The sequence below is a fragment of the Sus scrofa genome, chromosome 5 (genome assembly GCF_000003025.6).
Source record: "Sus scrofa isolate TJ Tabasco breed Duroc chromosome 5, Sscrofa11.1, whole genome shotgun sequence".
Lineage (NCBI taxonomy): Eukaryota > Metazoa > Chordata > Mammalia > Artiodactyla > Suidae > Sus > Sus scrofa.
The window spans coordinates 53,781,077-53,801,171 of NC_010447.5; the positions used below are offsets into that span (position 1 = coordinate 53,781,077).

Consider the following 20,095-nt stretch of genomic DNA (forward strand, 5'->3'; position numbering starts at 1 on the left):
TTAAGATTAAAACAGTAACTCAAATGTATTTAGAAAACATCTTTGTTATGAGTAGAGAAGATCCTAATTCATGTTTTAAACACTTAAAATAATTAATTTATAGTTATGCAAACAATCCAAAACTTACCTCGTTTTTGTATTTAACTGTTGAGAAAGGCTTTGATCCTGCCATACCTGTTAAAAGAATTCATAACATAATTACTTAAACAAAACATATCTTCCTAAATTTACAGAAAAAAGGAATAATTTCATTTCACTTATTTTAAATGAAGCCCTCAGTTTTGAATCCCTCATTTATTAATGCTCTCAGAATTTTTTTTTTTTTTTTTTGCTGCACCCCCAGCATGTGGAAGTTCCCAAACAGGGATAGAACTTGCACCACAACAGCAACCCTAGCCACTACAGTGACAATGCTGGATCCTTAACCCGCTGTGCCAAAAGAGAACTCCTATGTTCTCTGAATTTAAAACCATGTACAGGAGTTCCTATTGTGGTTCAGTGGAAACAAATCCAAATAATATCAATGAGGACGAAGGTTTGATCCCTGGCCTCACTCAGTGGGTTAAGGATCTGGCATTGCTGTGAGCTGTGCTATAGGTCACAGACATGACTTGGATCTGGCATTGCTATGGCTGTGGTGTAGGCTGGCATCTGCAGCTCCGATTCAATCCCTAGCCTGGGAACCTCAATATGCTGCAGATGTGGCCCTAAAATGACCAAAAAAAAAAAAGGTACATTAAAAAATACAAACCAAAATATCTAATTTAAGTAAGAGTATGGGGAAATGAGTTTTCTCAAATACTGCTGGTGTAAGTAATACTGGTTTGATATAATCTGTTAGGAGAGTAATTTGCCTGTGCCCATCAAAAAGAATAATATGTGCATATTTTCCACTTCTAAGAATCCTTTAGTACTAGAAGGTATGTTTATTATATACGCAATATGAGTTCCCTGATGGCATAGCAGTTAAGGATTTGGTGTCATTGCTATGGTGCAGGTTTGATACTCAGCCTGAGAACTTCTGCACCCTGCAGGCATGGCCAAAAAACCCCAAAACTTATGTATGTAATAATGTTCATTATTACATGGCAAATGACAGAAAAACAAAACAAAATGAAAAAAAACAAAGAACCAACCAATCAACCAGAAACCTGGAAGCAACCTACCTGTTCATCAGAACTGCAATGAACAGGGAGTTCCCAATGAGGCTCAGTGGTTAACAAATCTGACTAGGAACTATGAGGTTGCAGGTTCGATCCCTGGCCTCGCTCAGTGGGTTAAGGATCTGGTGTTGCTGTGGCTCTGGCGTAGGCCGGTGGCTACAGCTTCATTCGACCCCTAGCCTGGGAACCTCCATATGCCGTGGGAGCGGCCCTAGGAAAGGCAAAAAGACAAAAAAAAAAAAAAAAAAAAAAAAAGAACTGCAATGAACAAATTATAGTTCATCTGTACAATGGATTCTTACACAGCTATTATGATACTGTATTGTTAAGGAAGAAATAGTGTATTGATGAAAAACAGCATTTCCTGCTGTGGGATAAAACTCCCCAAACCAAAATACCGTGTGAGTTTATAATTAGAGACACAAAATGATTTATTTTTTTTTGTGGGCGAGGTTGGTAGAAATTTTGCTTTCTACTTTATATATAAACTTGGGGACTGATTCAATACTACAAAGTGCCTGTTTTCTAATGTCAAAAACCCATTAAAATAACAAGAGAAAACCCAATTCTATGTGTCATTCCACTTAGATATAATACTATGGTCAATTAGCGCAGAATAAAAGACGAAGCCAGCGCACCTGTTTCCGCAGAGCCTCTCTGCTGTTTGTGTTTACTCAGTCCTTCCATGACGTCCTGAATTCTCCACAGTTCTTTCTGAATTTGCGCACGCTGAATTCCTGCTGATTCAGTCTATCAGTTAAAATGGAGAGACCACATACAAGGGAAAAAAAATATACAGTTACAAATTCCATTAATTACATATTTAAAAAATGACAACTGCTGTGAATTAAGTTTTGAGAATATTTAATATAATCTGTGTGACCTTCCCAATTTTGTAATGTTAGTGGCAAAGACAAAAGATAAAAAGCAGAGAGATAAAAAATTTAATATTTCAGACCTACACAGACATCTTTTCAATAAGCAATGCCTTGCATTATTTACAATTCCAGGAAGGAATACTGATTAGTTGGGACTTAGAGTGGGAAACCTCCCCCCAAAACTAGAGCCAACAAAACAACACAAAACAAAAACATTCACAAGAGAATAGAAACTCACAATTTCCAAATTAAACAAAGTATTTTTAGGGGGAAAAAATAGAAGGTATTTTAGCCTCAAGTTCTAGAACATAAAGACATGCCAAAAAAGAAGGAGAGAAAAAGAAAGGGCAGTTAACAAAATATATTTTGGAGAGTTTTGACTGACAGAGTTAAAAAAATGTATTTGCAGGACAAATGTTCAGTTTTGGAATTTAGATGTATTACTGCCATGTTATTTCTATCCTAAAGTTATATCTACTTTTTTACCTCTGATGCCCCATTTTACATCTTTAGGCTCTAAATGAAGCTAATATTAGACCATAGCAGTAAGATTCTAATAAAACCTATGATCCTTATTGATAAATAGGAAAACATCAAGTATCACTTTTAGGAATGTAACTTTAAAAGAAATAGGTAGTAAGTACAAAAACGTCCCATTACTACAGTCCTGAAATGTGAAAGGACTTACTGATAAGGACTTAAAGGGAGGGAATAGAAACCATTAAAATCAGATAATTGTACATATAGAATACATATCACTTTTACAATAACTAAAAAATATATACATATTTCATCTATCTGAAAGGTGAACAATGAAAATCTCATTTGTTTTATTTTGCACTTCTCTGGCTACTTGTGACATTGACCAACTGTTCAAATACTTGTTAGCAATCTGAGTTAAATTTTCTATTAATTAAAACTATTCATGTTCTTTGTCTATTTTTCTAATGCTCTGTTTCTCCAAATCAAAATAAAGTTTTTCTTTTGCAAATCTAGATAGTAACTTGATGAATTTTTAGAGGTCAAATTTACATAGGGTCACAAGCATAAAGGGACTTTCATTATTTTCTTAAACATATATGTTATCTCCATTCCTCAGAGCAACACTTTAAGACAGGAATTATTACTTGTATTTTACAGATAAAAAAATGAGCACCTGGAACTTGGTCTCATATCTACCTATTCACAAAACTGGATTCTTTATGCCAAATGGTGAGGCATCTTTCTCTATTCTAAAAATGTATTGGTCAAGATAATAGGCTAAATACAGATTGATAAAAGAGAGATATATTGTAGAATGGATAATTCAACACTTCAATGACAAGTGACATAGTTAAGCTAGGAGCACAGAACACTCTAGGGCTCACCATGTGCCAAGGAAAAAAAAGAACTTTTAAACAATGAGGGATGGACATTTTTGTAAGATTACTAGCATTGAAAGTATTCAAACCCAGGTGTTAGAGAACCAATTATGCAATAACTGTTAAGAGCATGTGTGAATCTAACAAGGTGGACTGTATAGTACCAATCAAATCCAGGTAAAACAATGCAAAAAAATTACACTTCTGTACCTGAACTTCACCAAGGCGATCTAGCTGTTCTTGCATCTGGTTCCTGGTAACAGTTACATCATATTCTAACTTATCATATTCTCTCCATGCTCGTTCCAGCTCCTAAAATCAAAGAGCTTTATTTACTTCAGTGGAGAAAATGTGCTGGTATGTTATTACTTGTGTAGTTTATAATGGGCAAAATAAAAAAATTTGTTAACTCATTTTCCTTTATTCTTTTTTTCTCAATTCAAAAAGAATCTACTGGAGTTCTGTTGTGGTTCAGCGGTTAAGGAACCTGACTAACCGTGAGGACGCGGGTTCAATCTCTGGTCTCACACAGTGGGTTAAGGATCCGTCGTTGCTGTGAGCTGTTGTGTAGGTTGCAGACATGGCTCAGATCCTGTGTTGCTGTGGCTGAGGTGTAGGCTGGCAGCTGTAGCTCCAACAATGACCCCTAGCCTTGGAACCTCCATATGCCACGAGGGAGGCCCTAAAAAGACAAAAAGACAAAAGAAAAAAAATTTACTGAGCAACTAAATTATTTATTATTGTGCTGGTTGCTGTACTCAAACTTACTAAGAACAAAAACAACCCAAAACAAATAACCACAAAATTCAGGCATTTCAGAGAGTGGTATGAGATTAAATTGATAAACTAAGGGCAGGGCCTATATTTGATCACTATTTTGACACCAGTTTCTAGTGTGGTGTTGGCACACCAACAAATATTTAATGCTGTTGTAAAATGAATTAGTAACTAAGAAGTTTCTTTGGTCAGGGATTTGTTGACCCAAACTTCTCTGAGTGAAGCTCTCCTAGGAAATATCAGTTTAATAAAAGCAATAGTTTTGGGACAAGAAAGAGGGTACTGAAGGTAGAAGAGAGGTTATTTAAAATATTCTCCTGGCTTAAAGTCACTTTCAAAAATGTAGGCAATGAAAACTACTTTTACAAATTAAAATAAAGTGCTGAAATTTGGCCATTTGGAATAACAGGTTTTTTTTTTTTGTTTTTTTTTTTGTCTTTTTGCTATTTCTTTGGGCCGCTCCCGCGGCATATGGAGGTTCCCAGGCTAGGGGTCGAATCAGAGCTGTAGCCTCCGGCCTACGCCAGAGCCACAGCAACGCAGGATCCGAGCCGCGTCTGCAACCTACACCACAGCTCACGGCAACATTGGATCGTTAACCCACTGAGCAAGGGCAGGGATCGAACCCGCAACCTCATGGTTCCTAGTCGGATTCGTTAACCACTGCGCCACGATGGGAACTCCACAGTTTTTTTTTTTTTTTTTCCACACCACGGCATGCAGAAGTTCCTGGGCCAGGGATCAAATCTGCACCAGAGCGGTGACCTGAGCCACAGCAGTGACAATGTCAGATCCTTAACTTGCTAGGCTGCCAGGGAAATCCTGGAATAATTGATTTCTGAATTTAAGATGTCTCCCTATAAGCAGGTTTTACAATGGATTATATATTTTTTAAAAAGCAGAGATAAACCACTAGAGTTTTGTTTTTGTTTTGCTTTTTAGGGCCACATCTGCGGCATATGGAGGTTCCCAGGTTAGGGGTCTAATTGGAACTGTAGCTGCCAGCCTACGCCAGAGCCACAGCAACGCGGGATCTGAGCCGCGTCTGTGGCCTACACCACAGCTCACAGCAACACCGGATCGTTAACCCACTGAGCATGGGCAGGGATCGAACGGGCGACCTCATGGTTCCTAATAGGATTCGCTTCCACTGTGCCACCACAGGAACTCCTGGAGTTTTTTTTTTAATCACTTCTTTATTAAAAATTTAAGAAGTCTGGGAGTTCCCGTTGTGGCGCAGTGGTGAACGAATCCGACTAGGAACCATGAGGTTGAGGGTTCGACCCCTGGCCTTGCTCAGTGGGTTAAGGATCCGGTGTTTCCGTGAGCTGTGGTGTAGGCCGCAGACTTGGCTTGGATCCTGCATTGCTGTGGCTCTGGCGTAGGCTGGCAGCTACAGCTCCGATAGACCCTTAGCCTGGGAACCTCCATATGCCGCGGGAGCGGTCCAAGAAATGGCAAAAAGACAAAAAGACAAAAAAAAAAAAAAAAAAAAATTAAGAAGTCTTTTAAGTATGTTTTATAATGAATTAAATTTTAAAAATGCAAAGGGATAAATGGTTAAAGATTTTTATCTCATCTATATTATGTAGCTATTAGCCTCCTTACTTGGCTTCAGCAAACTGTTTTCACCTGAATAAATAAGGATAGTGATCTCCTTTAACAAAAACTGCTCCTGGGAGTTGCCGTCGTGGTGCAGTGGAAATGAATCTGATTAGGAGCCGTGAGGTTGCAGGTTCGATCCCTGCCCTAACTCAGTGGGTTAAGGAACCGGTGTTGCCATGAGCTGTGATGTAGGTCGCAGACACGGCTCGGATCCCATGTTGCTGTGGCTCTGGTGTGGGTCGGTGGCAACAGCTCCGATTAGACCCCTAGGTTGGGAACCTCTATATGTTGCGGGTGGGGCCTAAAGGGACAATAGACACACACACACAAAAATCCTTAACTACCCCCTCAAAACAACAACAACAAAAAAACACTGCTCTTGAAGTTCCCATTGGTTCAGTGGTAACGAACCCAACTAGTATCCATGAGGATGTGGGTTTGCTCAGTGGGTTAAGGATCCAGCCTTGCTGTGAGCTGTGGTATAGCTCAGATCTCAATTCAAACCCTAGCCTAGGAACTTCGATATGCCGAAGGTGTGGCCATGGTGGAAAAAAAAGCTAAATAAACAAACTCCCCAAACTGCTTCTAACCTTATCTTCTAATTTGTGTACATCACAAAATGCAAATTTACATACTGGGTCTTTGAAAGCTTTAACGAGGGTAAAATGAGGTTAAAAGACCTAATTCCAATGGTAGCCCCGCAACGAAATGAGATGGGCTCTCATTTTCAACCTCTCTTGTAGGAAAGCTCAAGGTGAGACCAAAGGTGCTGTAGAGTCATCTAAGTACAAGAACATTTTAGCATGGTGGGAATTCTTATCTTTCTTACAGAAACATGTGAAAAATAGAGATTGAGAGGTAAAGATTACTAATATTCTAGGGGTAAGAAACACAATACACTTTTAATTTTCCTAACCTGCGAGTTGGCCTGAGTCCCATGATCCTGCTGGGCTTGTTTCTACCTTTGCCTCCGGGCTCCTCCATCACGATTACAGGTGGGTAGTAACACTAATCAATGCCGAACAGCAAGAAAAGAGGCAGCACAGGCACAACATCAGCCCTCCTAACACCTGGCTGAGTATTTCATTAAAGAATTTAGTGGCTTATACAAAATACAATGTTAAAATCTTTAAATAGGACATTACTATTCTTTGTCAAGAAGATAATATAAAGGTGCACTAAGGCAATTAAAAGGGGTAATGACTTGCAAATATACAATTATCTTAAAATTACAGGCACAAGTCAGGAAATATGCCTGTGCATTCAATAAAAACATGGACTTTCATGCCATACATTTAAAGAGAATGAAATAAATCCTGTAATTTGCAACCACATAGATGAACCTCATAACATTAAAAGAAGCCAAATAGTAGGTACTATATGATTATACTTTTATAAAGTTCCAAAATAGGCACAGCTAATATATAGCTTAAAAGTCAGGTAGTGCTGTTTTGGGAAGGAGGCAGTCACTGGGAAGGGAGTCTCTAGCATGCTAGTAAAATTCAATGCCTTGATATGGAAGTTAGCCATATGTACACTTAATCTGTGTACTTTTCTGAGAATATGTTATATTCTAACGAAGGTTAAAAAAAATTTTGTGTGCATGTGCAGAACTGCTAGAGGGATGGCAGAAAACTTTTAAATGTTTTGACAGTCTAAAGAGGTAGAATAAATAAATTTTAACATTGGTTATTTTCTTATAGTCTGTACTAAGATAAGACTCAGACACTGTATGGGAAAAAAAACACCACACTTCAAGTGGGTCTGCAACATTCAGATGCAATGAAATCCCAGACTACCAAAAAAGATGAATGATGATTTTAATATCTAACTACAGAGCCACAGCAGCCAGATATTGTGGTTTTTATTAAGAAGGGATTAGGACTGATGATTCATTTCCAAATTTTTAATGTAATAAGAACTTTTCTCGACCAGAATCAATAATAATTTATATATATAAAAAAATCTACCTATGGGAATAGTTACACAATATGATACATATAAATGTAAATATAAGTATATTATGCCCAGAGCTAACAGAGAGAGTGGTTTGCCTCTTGTCTTTTTTTTTTTTTTTTTTTTTTGCTATTTCTTGGGCCGCTCCCACGGCATATGGAGGTTCCCAGGCTAGGGGTTGAATCGGAGCTGTAGCCACAGGCCTACACCAGAGCCACAGCAATGCGGGATCCGAGCCGAGTCTGCAACCTACACCACAGCTCACGACAACCTAGTCGGATTCGTTAACCACTGCGCCACGATGGGAACTCCTTTTTTTTTTTTTTTTTTAAGGGCCTCACCCACAGCACATGGAGGTTCCCAGGCTAGGGGTCTAATTGGAGCTATAGCTGCCAGCCTATGCCAGAGCCACAGCAAAACCAGATCTTAGCCCCATCTGTGACCTATACCACAGCTCATGGCAACACCAGATCCTTAACCCAGTGATCGAGCCCAGGGATTGAACCCTCAACCTCATGGTTCCTGGTCGGATTTGTTTCCGCTGCACCATGACCGGAACTCCTGGTTTGCTTTTAAGTAATGTTCCTGAGTATTAATCTAAGAAATGTTAATTTACTATTCTACTTTTTATTTAAAAAATGGAGCACAGGCTTTGATAAGGAATTGGCAGTAGACTTTTCTGTTTGAAAATGTAGATGGGGCAATACTATAGATCCAGTGTGATCATGTATTAGCTTCTTAAGATCCAATAACTCTTCAGGTTTTTTTTTTTTTTTTTTGGTCTTTTTTTTCTGTCGTTGTTTTTTTAGGGCCGCACTCGAGGAATATGTAGGTTCCCAGGCTAGGGGTCGAGTCGAAGCTATAGCTGCCAGCCTACGGCACAGCCACAGCAATGCTGGATCCAAGCCGTGTCTGTGGTGACCTACACCACAGCTCACAGCAACAATGGATCCTTAACCCACTGAGTAAGGGCAGGGATCGAACCTGCAACCTCATGGTTCCTGGTCTGATTCGTTTCTGCTGAGTCACGATGGGAACTCCTTCAATTTTAAATGTTACAGATTAATGTCCACTACTAGGCCTTGGAAAATTAGCATACTGCAATATTTAAACTTACCATTATATTTGGGGTATTAGGCACAAAAAAGTATTAATTTTGGCCACTACCACCCAACCATAACAATTCTGTCAACTAGGTATTAGAAGCAGTTGATTTTTGAGATAAATCAAAATAATTTTTACCTTCACGATGTAGAGATTTCATGGCATAGATTTTAAGAATGTGCTTGGTAATTTGAATAATTTTTTGTTTGTTTTTTGTTTTTAGGGCTGCACCCTCGGCATATGGAAGTTCTCAGGCTAGGGGTCGAAATGGAGCTGTGTCCATAGCCACAGCAACAGATGATACGAGCCTGTGACCTACACTGCAGCTCATGGCAACACTGGATCCCCAACCAAATGAGTGAGGCCATGGATCGAACTCGCATCCTCATGGATTCTAGTCAGGTTCTTTTCAGCTACACCACAACGGGAATTCCTTGAATAATTTTTTATGAAAGAGTATGTCTTTTATGATTTTATACTTGCCTTAGAATATAATTTTTATTTGCACCTCAAATAAAAATCACTAATTACTAAGCACATGACATATCTCACTGTGCTATCTAATAATGCCTACTATATTGACTTTTTTTTAAATCTATAAAGATGTTACAAGAGACCAAATTCAAACCGTATAAAGTGAGGTTCAAATGTATATATAGCTGAATCACTTTTTTTTGTACAGGAGAAACTAACACAACAGTTTATTTATTTATTTATTTATTTATTTTTGCCATTTCTTGGGCTGCTCCTGCGGCATATGGAGGTTCCCAGGATAGGGGTCGAATCAGAGCTGTAGCCACCAGCCTACGCCACAGCCACAGCAATATGGGATCCGAGTTGCGTCTGCGAACTACACCACAGCTCATGGCAATGCTGGATCCTGCCTGAGTGAGGCCAGGGATTGAACCTGCAACCTCATGGTTCCTACTGAGCCATGACGGGAACTCCTAACACAACATTTTAAATCAACCATTCTTCAATAAAATTTAAAAAAATGAAAAAAAAAAGTGAGGTTCAACTAAATAGTTACAGACCTATCTTTAGTTTAAATTTCTAGTTTATGATAATTTAGTCATTCTACTTTTTGGACTACTTATAATCTTTAACTCAATGGCTATTTATAATTTTTTTTTTTTTTTTTGTCTTTTGTCTTTTTTGTTGTTGTTGTTGCTATTTCTTGGGCCGCTCCCGCGGCATATGGAGGTTCCCAGGCTAGGGGTTGAATCGGAGCTGTAGCCACCGGCCTATGCCAGAGCCACAGCAACGCGGGATCCGAGCCGCGTCTGCAATCTACACGACAGCTCACGGCAACGCCAGATCCTTAACCCACTGAGCAAGGCCAGGGACCGAACCCGCAACCTCATGGTTCCTAGTCGGATTCGTTAACCACTGCGCCACGACGGGAACTCGGTATTTATAATTTTAACTCATATACATTTAGTTTCTCCTCTAACCTTCTCTTTGAAACAAAACAATATTCTATCTCAAAGAAAATGAGATGCAATAATTACTTTTTATTTACAAATTGAAGATTTAATAAATTTTTATAATTATAAAAATTAGAACATAGGATAAGATTTTTAAAAAACACATATTATAATGCTATCCTTTTGTTAGCATTTTTGCGGATTTTCTTTTAATCTTTTCTTCCCATATACAATGGAAATTTCCAAACATAAACAAATGTAGCCCACTAACACCCAAATTCAATAGTTATCAATACATGGCCAATGTGATTTCATCTATAGCACCCATTTTCTACCCCTGCGAGATTAGGCTGAAAGCAAACACCGGCATTATATCATTTAATTTATAAATATTTCAACATGCATTTCTAAAAAAGTAATGAAAAAGAAAAAAATGGGCAAATTCATATTTATTTATTTAAATCATTAACATGTAGTGTATTTATTTAAAAAATATTTTTAACTATAACAACTTCCCTACACCCCCTCTATTCCCTTGCTACTCATTTGCTGAAGAGAATGGGTCTCCTGTTCTACAGAGTTTCTCCTATGCTAGATTTTGCTAATCGAATTCCTGTGGCATTACTTAGCATGCTCTTCTGTTTCCTCTATTTCCTACAAACTAGTTAGATATGGAGGCTGGCTGAGACTCAAGACTTGACTTTTGATTTTCCCAGCCTCACAGGTGTTGCTGCAGCACATCCTGGGGCGTATCACACCTGGCTGTCTCCGTTTCTGGGGATGTCGTACTGTAATCACGAAATAGCCAGAGTATTTAAAAACCATCTTAAAATCTTTCAAAGCATATTCCAAGACAGTTCATGGATGTCGACTGAGCTGCTGTGAAACATTATGTTTTGCTGTGACCATGATTCTCAGTAGCTCTTTGTTATACTCAGAACAAGACATTTACTGTGCAAACTTCTCCTCAAGATGGTTCATTTGTCTTTCTTGGCCCCTTTAAGTTCACCCATTCTAGTTTAAAATCTCCATTTACTCATGGTCCTCCTATGCAGATCTGGTTTAGAACACAAATAAGTTTTTAAAAAATTTAATCAAAGTATAGTTGATTTACAATATTGTGCCAGTTTCCGCTGAATAGTAAAGTGACTCAGACATACATATATATACATTCTTTTTTATTTTTACTTTTTCTTTTTAGAAAAAAATTAAAAATCTGCAGCATATGGAAGTTCCCAGGCTAGAAGTCCAACCAGAGCTACAGCTGCCAGCCTACGCCACAGTCGTAGCAATGCCAGATCCAAGCCATGTCTGTGACCTATACCACGGCTCACAGCAATGCCGGATCCTTAACACACTGAGCAAGGCCAGGGATTGAACCTGCATCCTCATGGATCCTAGTTGGGTTCGTTAACTGCTGAGCCATGACAGGAACTCCTACATTCTTTTTTTAAAATATTCTTTCCCATCAGTGGGCTATCCCAGGAGACTGGATACAGTTTCCTGTGCTATACAATAGGACCTCAATGCTTACCCATTCTAGATGTAACAGTTTGCATCTACTAACCCCAAATTCCTAGTCCATCCCATTCCCATCCACCACCCTCTTGGCAACCATGTCTGTTCTCTATGTCTGTGAGGCTGTAAAACATAAGTAAATTTAATGGGAATCGATACATAATGTTTATTCACTGTGTAACCTTGAGCAACTCTCTGTGTTTCAGTTTTCCATTTTCAACATGGTAATAATAGTACCCTTGTCAAAAGATTATTATGTGGCTTAAGTACTTGTAAAAGCACTTGTAATGGAATCTGGCACCCAATAAATGGCTCCAGAAATATTCAATGATATTTACTATTATTTCATTTATTGGTCCTATATAAATGCATAAGTCATCTGCCAGCATTATTCAGGATGACTGGGGGCCTTTATACTTGTTTTCTGATGTCTGAAATTCCAATTGTGGATTTCTGAGTAAGAGAATCGAGATTTGATTCCAAGCTTCAGAAAGTACAAATTCTGTGACCACATGGTTAGTGAAGTCGAGTAGAAAAGTACAGAAGCCCTGGAATTAAAAAAGTCCTTCAGTGGGTAATGAACCTGACTGGCATCCTTGAGGATGTGGGTTCGATCCCTGGCCCAGCTCAGTGGGTTAAGGATCTGGCATTGTCATGAGCTGTGGTGCAGGTTGGAGACACCCAGCTTGGATCTGCATTGCTGTGGCTGTGCTATAGGCCGGCAGCTGTAGTTCTGAATAGACCCCTAGCCTGGGAACTTCCATATGCCGCACCTGTGTCCCTCCCAAAAATGAAAAGAAAATGGAGATAACAATATACGTACACAACACAGAAATACAAACATTTTGCCGTCATCTGTAGATGAGCCCCACATTCTCATCTAAGATGTGTGAATAGAGTCTGCTTTACCTGGCTCCTTGAGTTGTTGAAAAGAATTAAAGAAGCACCTGTTGAGTGGATAAGCATGAAAATAGTTCTTGTATAATTAGAGACAAAGCCTAATGTAATTCCTCAAGAAAGGTGATTGTAGTCAATGGTTTTTTTTTTTTTTGTCTTTTCTAGGGCCGCACCTAAGGCATAAGGAGGTTCCCAGGCTAGGAGTCTAATCAGAGCTGTAGCAGCTAGCCTACACCAGAGCCAGAGCAACACCAGATCCTTAACCCACTGAGCAAGGCCAGGGATCGAACCCAAAACCTCATGGTTCCTAGTTGGACTGGCTAACCACTAAGCCACGACGGGAACTCCTGTAGTCGATGTTTATCCCCTTTACCCACCTGACTTCAAGGAACTGTGGTTCAGTCCCACTTGTGCCAGTGTTTGTGGTAAGTTACCTAAGGCGATTTGGAAATGTGGGTGAATTACGGGCCCTGGGGCAACTTTGACCAATGAATGATAGATAACCCAGCCTCCCTGCCTCTCAGTGGGAAATTCTGAAATATTCTGCTCATTTTCCTCAGAGTTCCCAGGGGGATCAGACCCCTCTTGCCCACAGGGGTCTCCAACTTAGCAGTGCAACTTCTACTGGCTTTTTTCAAACTCCCCCTCTCATTATCCACACTCCCAGACTTCTGTTTCCTGGAATCATCTCCCAAATAAACTTTCTGAACCCAGGTCCTCATCCGAGGCTCTGCTTTCAGAAGAAAACCCAAACTAAGACAGTGACACACTTTGAGGTATAACTGACAGTTATAACAATCTTTCTCACTAATCAGGCTTAGATAAAAAGAAGTAGAGGTTAGGAGAGCACTCAAAGGCAGTCTGTGCTTAAAGCATGTGTGTGTACTGGGTGTGGCTTAGGAGAGGAGATGCAGCATCAAGAATTAAATCAAACATAGAGTTCCTGTCGTGGCTCAGTGGCAATGAACCTGAGGAGGATGCGGGTTTAATCCCTAGTCTCACATAATGGGTTAAGGATCCGGCATTGCTGTGAGCTGTGGTGTAGGTCACAGATGTGGCTCGGATCCTGGGTTGCTGTGGCTGTGGCTCTGGGCATAGGCCAGCGGCTATAGCTCTAATTCGACCTATAGCCTGGGAACTTCCATATGCCACAGGTTTGGCCTTTACAAAAAAAAAAAAAAAAGATCGAACACAAAGGGGACATTACTTTGCATGTTAACCTCATGTTAATCCTAGCTGTAATATCTTAGTAGCCAACCAGTTGAGAAGATGTTCTCAGAATCAAAGTTTTGATCTATGGAGGCCTTAATGCTATACACCACTTACATCTTTTATACCTCAGGACTTGGATTTGAATCAGTGCCCAAATCAACTGTGAAAGAATCTGAGGAAACCTTTGGGATTCTGCTGGCACAAATGTGATTCAAATTTAAATCTAATCAACATCCATTGAGTGCCAACCATACGTCTAGTATACTGCTATAAATGCATCACTTGTAGCCTTAAGCTACGAATGTGACTGTGTTTACATAAAGGCACAAGTAACACAGTTTGTATTCTATGCACTGACATGTCTTAGAAGAACACACTGAGGGTGTGTAATGACCACTGAATGATGCTGAGGGTAGAGGAGAAAAAAAGCAACCCAGGAAAGTGATTATATGGGATAACAACCATAAAATGAGATACTCAACACATGATTAATTTCTTTGAACACATTTTGATAAACTTCCATTAGGACTGGGGTTATCTTGGGATGCAGTAAATTCTGAGCCTACTGATAAAATTTAAGTTACTAAACCTATTTGTTAAGGAAAGAAATAACAGTTCAGTCGAACACGGTACACTATCCCTAGAACTTTCTGTGACAGTCACCAAATCACGTAATAGTTTTCAACTTAATTCTGATTTGACTCAGGTTGTAACAGGGATACCAAGCTTAGCTTGGCACCAACAGCTTAACCCCTTTCCTTTTCTTATCTCATAATCCCCATTCTCTATTTCTTGCTTCTCTAAACATATTCCCCACATTCTCATCTCTGGGCTCTGGTTCAGAGTGTTTTGTCCTACATGGACTACTCTTCACTTCCCGGGTCTTCCAATTCCTACTCATCACTGACTAAATGATTAGTTCCTTGTAGACAACATTTTAGGTTCATATAGTTTCTTCCTCCTCCTCTTCTGCTTTTTTTTTTCTTTCTCCTTTTTAGGGCCACACCTGTGGCATAATGGAAGTTCCTGGGCTAGGGTTCAAGTCAGAGCTGTAGGTGCTGGACTATGCCACAGCCATGGCAACACCAGATCTGAGCTGCATCTGCAACCTACACGGAAGATTGCGATCCTGGTCCTTAACCCACTAAGCGAGCTCAGGGATCGAACCTGCATCCTCACAAACACTGAGGCAGGTTCTTAACCTGCTGAGTCACAATGGGAACACCTATGATGATATTACAAAAAGCCATGTAGATCTAAGTCTTTAGGACTATGGTTAGAAGACCTGGATATGACCAATAGGCACTGCATTTATTAGTTTTGTAACACTGGGTATATCATTCAGTTCAATTATTTATCACATTTATTTATTTATTTATTTATTTATTTATTATTATTCCACTTGCAGCACATGGAAGCCCTTGGGCCAGGGATCAAATCTGAGCTGCAGCTGCCCACCCACACTGCAGCTGTGGCAATGCTGGACCCTTTTAACTCACTGTACCCAGCCAGGGATCAAACCCATGCCTCTGCAGCAACCCATGACATTGCAGTCAGATTCTTAAACCACTGTGCCACACTGAGAACTCCTCATCACATTTTCAATGCATCTACTAAATGCTAGAGCTACAAAGATAAATGAGATATGGTTCTGATTTCAAGGAGATTACAACTGAAAGAATATTATATTCTCAAAAAAATCTATAAACATCACAGTATAATTAAGAGAATTAAATGAGATAATAGAAATAATAGTATTTTTTAAAAGAATAGTTACATTAACTATAAAGTACTTAAGAATCACAAAAAAACCTTTAAAAGCATGGTGTATTCCTTTAAAAATAGCTGAGGTTTGTAATGTTAATTTAGTGAAGCTACATTGAGATTCTGGTAGCTTGCCAGCTTGGTAAGCTATACTGTCTGTGGACCTTCATAAAAGGTAGCAGCCCCTTAAACACCTCACTGAAGGTACAGACAAAGTGTGTTAAAAGTTTTCCATAACAGGTGGTTTTTTCCCCTTTGAAAGGGCAGCGTGGGCAGGTGCTGTTACTATGTTTAGAAATGACTGCGTCATAGAATCTAAAGCAGACTGTTTAAACTCATAAAACACAATTTATAAAGTCAAAGTAGGACTTTTAGATTTGGTAATTCCAAGAGACTCCTTATAAAGTAACTCAACTATGGGTTAAAAAGTTCTACTAATTATATTTCCTAGCCAAAATTATCATCTGAACTTAGATCACATTGCAGCTATGAGATGGCAATAATGTTGACGGCTTCTTCAAAGTTCACAGGAGCCTTTTATTGAAAAGGTTGGTTAAATGAATCCAATTACTGCCTTCAAAAAACTATTCTAAATCCCTGAAATCCACAAAACATTTATTTTCTTAATGTAACAAATTTTAACATTTTTAAGAACTTTTCATTTTCATAATATATAAACAGGTGTCTTACTCTTCCCTGTAAAATTATTTCACAACAAAAGGCCCACTAATTTAAAAAACGAAGATCACCCTTTATTTTTGTTATTAACTAATAATAACAAATTAGGAGTTTCCTGGTGGCTCAGCAGGTTAAGGAAATGCTGTGGTGTGGGTTTGATCCCAAACCTGGGAACTTCTGCATGCTGCAGATGCAGCCACAAATTTTAAAATTTTCATTATAATAAAGAAAAATCCTAAAGAAAGTCCAATTAAATAGAAACAAATTAAGTAGAAAAAAAAGAAGTACATAATATGCTGTGACTCTTACCAGGAAAAAAAAAATTTACTTACAGCAGTGGCTCGAGAGAGTTCTCGACAGGTACTAAGCAGTCCGTTCTGTAAATCGTCCCTCTGTAACACCACGGTCTGAATGGCTGCTGGGTTATCTGCATTCATTTCTATCTCTTGGCTGGCTGACAGCAAAGCTTGCTCAAGCGTGTACTGTTATAATAAAAATGATTACACTTAATGTTCTGCATCATCGAATTAATTCTTTTTTGCTTTAGTTATCAGTGTCCTGATAATAATCATATAAAGTAACATTGATTGTAGATAATAAACATAATTGTCCTACTTTCTCCTTGTGGAGCTGCTGAAGTTTCTCCTCCAGCGCATGGACCACTTTATCTTGTTCACATAATCGGCTCAGCTTGGCCTGGGTTTTAAGAGGAGATGTCTTTCGTTAGCAAAGTTTAATTTTTCCTGTTATTGGAGGTAGGCATAACAACAAAATACACTCGAAACAGCCGTGGAATAGCTAATTAGGTCAATCATTATCTCAGTAAATAAAAATTAAAGTACAGTTTTATAAAGATAGGATGCTTGAAAAATACATATAGAAGTTCCCATTATGGCTCAGTGGGCTAAGACCCTGAATAGTATCCATGAGGATATAGGTTTGATTATTGGCCTTGCTCAGTGGGTTAAGGATCCAGCATTGTTGCAAGCTGCAGGCATAAGTCACAGATGCAGTTCAGATCCGGTGTCTCTGTGGTTGTGGCATAGGCTGGCAGCTGCAGCTCTGATTCAACCCCTAGCTTGGGAACTTCATATGCCACAGATGTGGCCGTAGGAAACAAACAAAAAATACGTAAAGTAAAAACACATTTTCGACCATATTATTTAATCTACATAATTCAAAATATTCTTAGTAATAATCAGTCTCATATGACTTTAACAAATCTTTTTTTTTTTTTTTTTTCACTTTTTAGGGCCACACCCACAGCATATGGAAGCTCCCAGGCTAGGGGTCTAATCGGAGCTGCAGCTGTTGGCCTACACCATAGCCATAGCCATAGCCACATCAGATCTGAGCCATGTCTGCGACCTATGCTACAGCTCATGGCAACACCAAATCCTTAATCCACTGAGCAAAGCCAGGGATCAAACCCACATCTTCATGAATACCAGTCGGGTTTGTTACTGTTGAGCCACAAGAGGAACTCCAACAAATCACTTTAATGTGATTAATACATTCTCTGTACAAACTGTGGGATAGGTTAAGTAATACACACAGTCCTTAATTTTTTTTTTTTTTTTGTCTTTTTGCCTTTTCTAGGGCCACTCCCGTGGCATGTGGAGGTTCCCAGGTTAGGGGTCTAATCAGAGCTGTAGCTGCCAGCCTACACCACAGCCACAGCAACGCGGGATCTAAGCTGCATCTGCAACCTACACCACAGCTCACAGCAGCGCCAGATCCTTAACCTACTGAGCAAGGCCAGAGATCGAACCTGCAACCTCATGGTTCCTAGTCATATTCGTTACCACTGAGCCACAATGGGAACTCCCAAAGTCCTTAATTAGAACACTGGATTCTGTCTTTATATTTTAAAAATTATACACTTTTGTTCTTCAGAAAGAATGTGAACAATCACTTCTAATGGCAATAATACGAATAAAAATACTGCTCATGGAGAAAAATCGCTTTTAATGGCTTTAAAGTTTTAAACTTTGGGTAATACCCCAATTTTTTAATTATAAAAATTTGAGAGGGTATTTTAACAAAATTTCAATCCTGCAATAAACCAGTTCACTATATGTCTGAAAATAAAAACCCTGGACAAACTATAAATATGTCCCAAACGTTACTGCATAATGACAATCAAGCAAGAAATGTGAGGTTCTACTTTCTTTGCCATTTATCTATTAAAGTGACTACCTTATCTTTGTTAGACAACACAATTCAAGCTACACAAGATGGAGTACACTGAAATGAGAAGGTACGATTCAATGGAATTAAAACCAGGGGAAATGAGGGAAGAATGAGACATAAATGAGGAAGTCAGTGACCTACAATAGGATTAACAACAGTAGCAAAAGAAGTGACAGAATTTCTAAGGCTGATACTTTCTCTAGAAGACAGACAATTTTACTTTGTCTCCAATCCTTCATAATTTTGTAGTCTTTACTGTCATTTAAGTGATTCAAGATATGTTCAACTGCTAACTACGGGGGTGGGAGTGAGCCGAGAATAAATAGGGAGTGAAGACTGAATTGAATCTAGGTGCAAAAGAAGAAGAAAATGTTATTTATTTGATGTTATTTTGGAGGGCAGAAAAGGGGAAATTTTTTGTCATGCTTACATCCAGTGTTCTGGCAGAGAATATGACAGAGCACTGATACTATATCGCATACAAATACTTACATCAATGTCTACTTCTTCAGGTCTGTATTTGTACAATGTGCCTCTACATTCATCCTGTGATAGCTATAAGGGAAAAATGTCATAGAGCAACTTTAAAAATAACAAAAAATTTTTAATCTAGCCTACAGTTAGGATTTTAGATTTATACAACAATAACAAAAATGGGATTTTAATGATTCATATACTTTTAAAAGTTTAATTCAAACACAGATCATTACAAAAATAGAATATTTAACAGTAATACAATATGCAGGATACATAAGAATGATGTTAACTGAAGCTTGTCAAACAAAATAATAAGCTGGTCAAACAAAATTATACAGCACCTTACATTTTCCATTTGCGAGACACACATTATTTTAATGAAAAATTGACAAATACAATCAGAGCAACTGTATTGAATCAAATTTCAAATCAGGCATATTTCAACAGTCAAAATCGTCCTTCACAGTATACACATAATCACACAACTGTGTATGTGTACACTCAAATGTCAACACATCTTCATACAATTCTATTAACAAAACCTATAACACATTGTATACATATACATAATATATAAACACACATACACAGTATAGACTTATCTTGTTCTTCTGTCTTAAGAACTAAAAAGATAATGGAGGAAAAGGATGGGTTTAATTGAAAAGAGGAAAAGCACTCAGAACTTCTTAAAACTGAAAGCCTATGTTATAGACGATGGAGAGTCAAATTATAAAAACTTTGTACGTGTTCGCTGATACCATTTGTTTTATCATATTATAAGGGACTATTAATCAGTGTATTTAAACATTCTTTCTTCAGCTTCTTCCAAATATCTTTTGGTTAAGCAAATCCTCAATTGCGATTGTGCTTACCAAGATTTCGATCAGCCATCCCAGTCAGTTATATCACAGGTCATACCACAGTGCCCTTGCAGGCAGTATTTCACCATCACTCGTGGCTATCAACTTTATATTGAAGGATGGACAGTAACAAAAACATAGTAGGAAAAATGTAATTGGGGCTCAATGCATGTTTATAAAATGGTCCACTTTTTCTCAAAGTGGGGAGAGGAGTAATGTATCCCA

The 20,095-nt window shown here is 38.5% G+C and overlaps 1 protein-coding gene across 22 annotated transcripts in view; it reads right to left on the minus strand.

The window, feature by feature from the left end:
- Positions 1 to 20,095, minus strand: part of PLEKHA5 (pleckstrin homology domain containing A5) — a 256,164-nt gene that overhangs the window by 20,261 nt on the left and 215,808 nt on the right. For 13 of the 22 annotated variants that reach the window (XM_021092279.1, XM_021092277.1, XM_021092272.1 and 10 more), the window contains 6 exons: positions 19,026 to 19,088; positions 16,956 to 17,036; positions 16,673 to 16,822; positions 3,613 to 3,714; positions 1,802 to 1,913; positions 128 to 174 (listed from right to left, as the gene is read on the minus strand). In XM_021092279.1, coding sequence (XP_020947938.1) covers positions 128 to 174; positions 1,802 to 1,913; positions 3,613 to 3,714; positions 16,673 to 16,822; positions 16,956 to 17,036; positions 19,026 to 19,088 — 555 coding nt within the window. Of the gene's footprint in view, positions 1 to 127; positions 175 to 1,801; positions 1,914 to 3,612; positions 3,715 to 16,672; positions 16,823 to 16,955; positions 17,037 to 19,025; positions 19,089 to 19,597; positions 19,634 to 20,095 lie in introns of all 22 variants that reach the window. The other 9 variants (XM_021092270.1, XM_021092263.1, XM_021092259.1 and 6 more) reach the window with 1 other exon arrangement.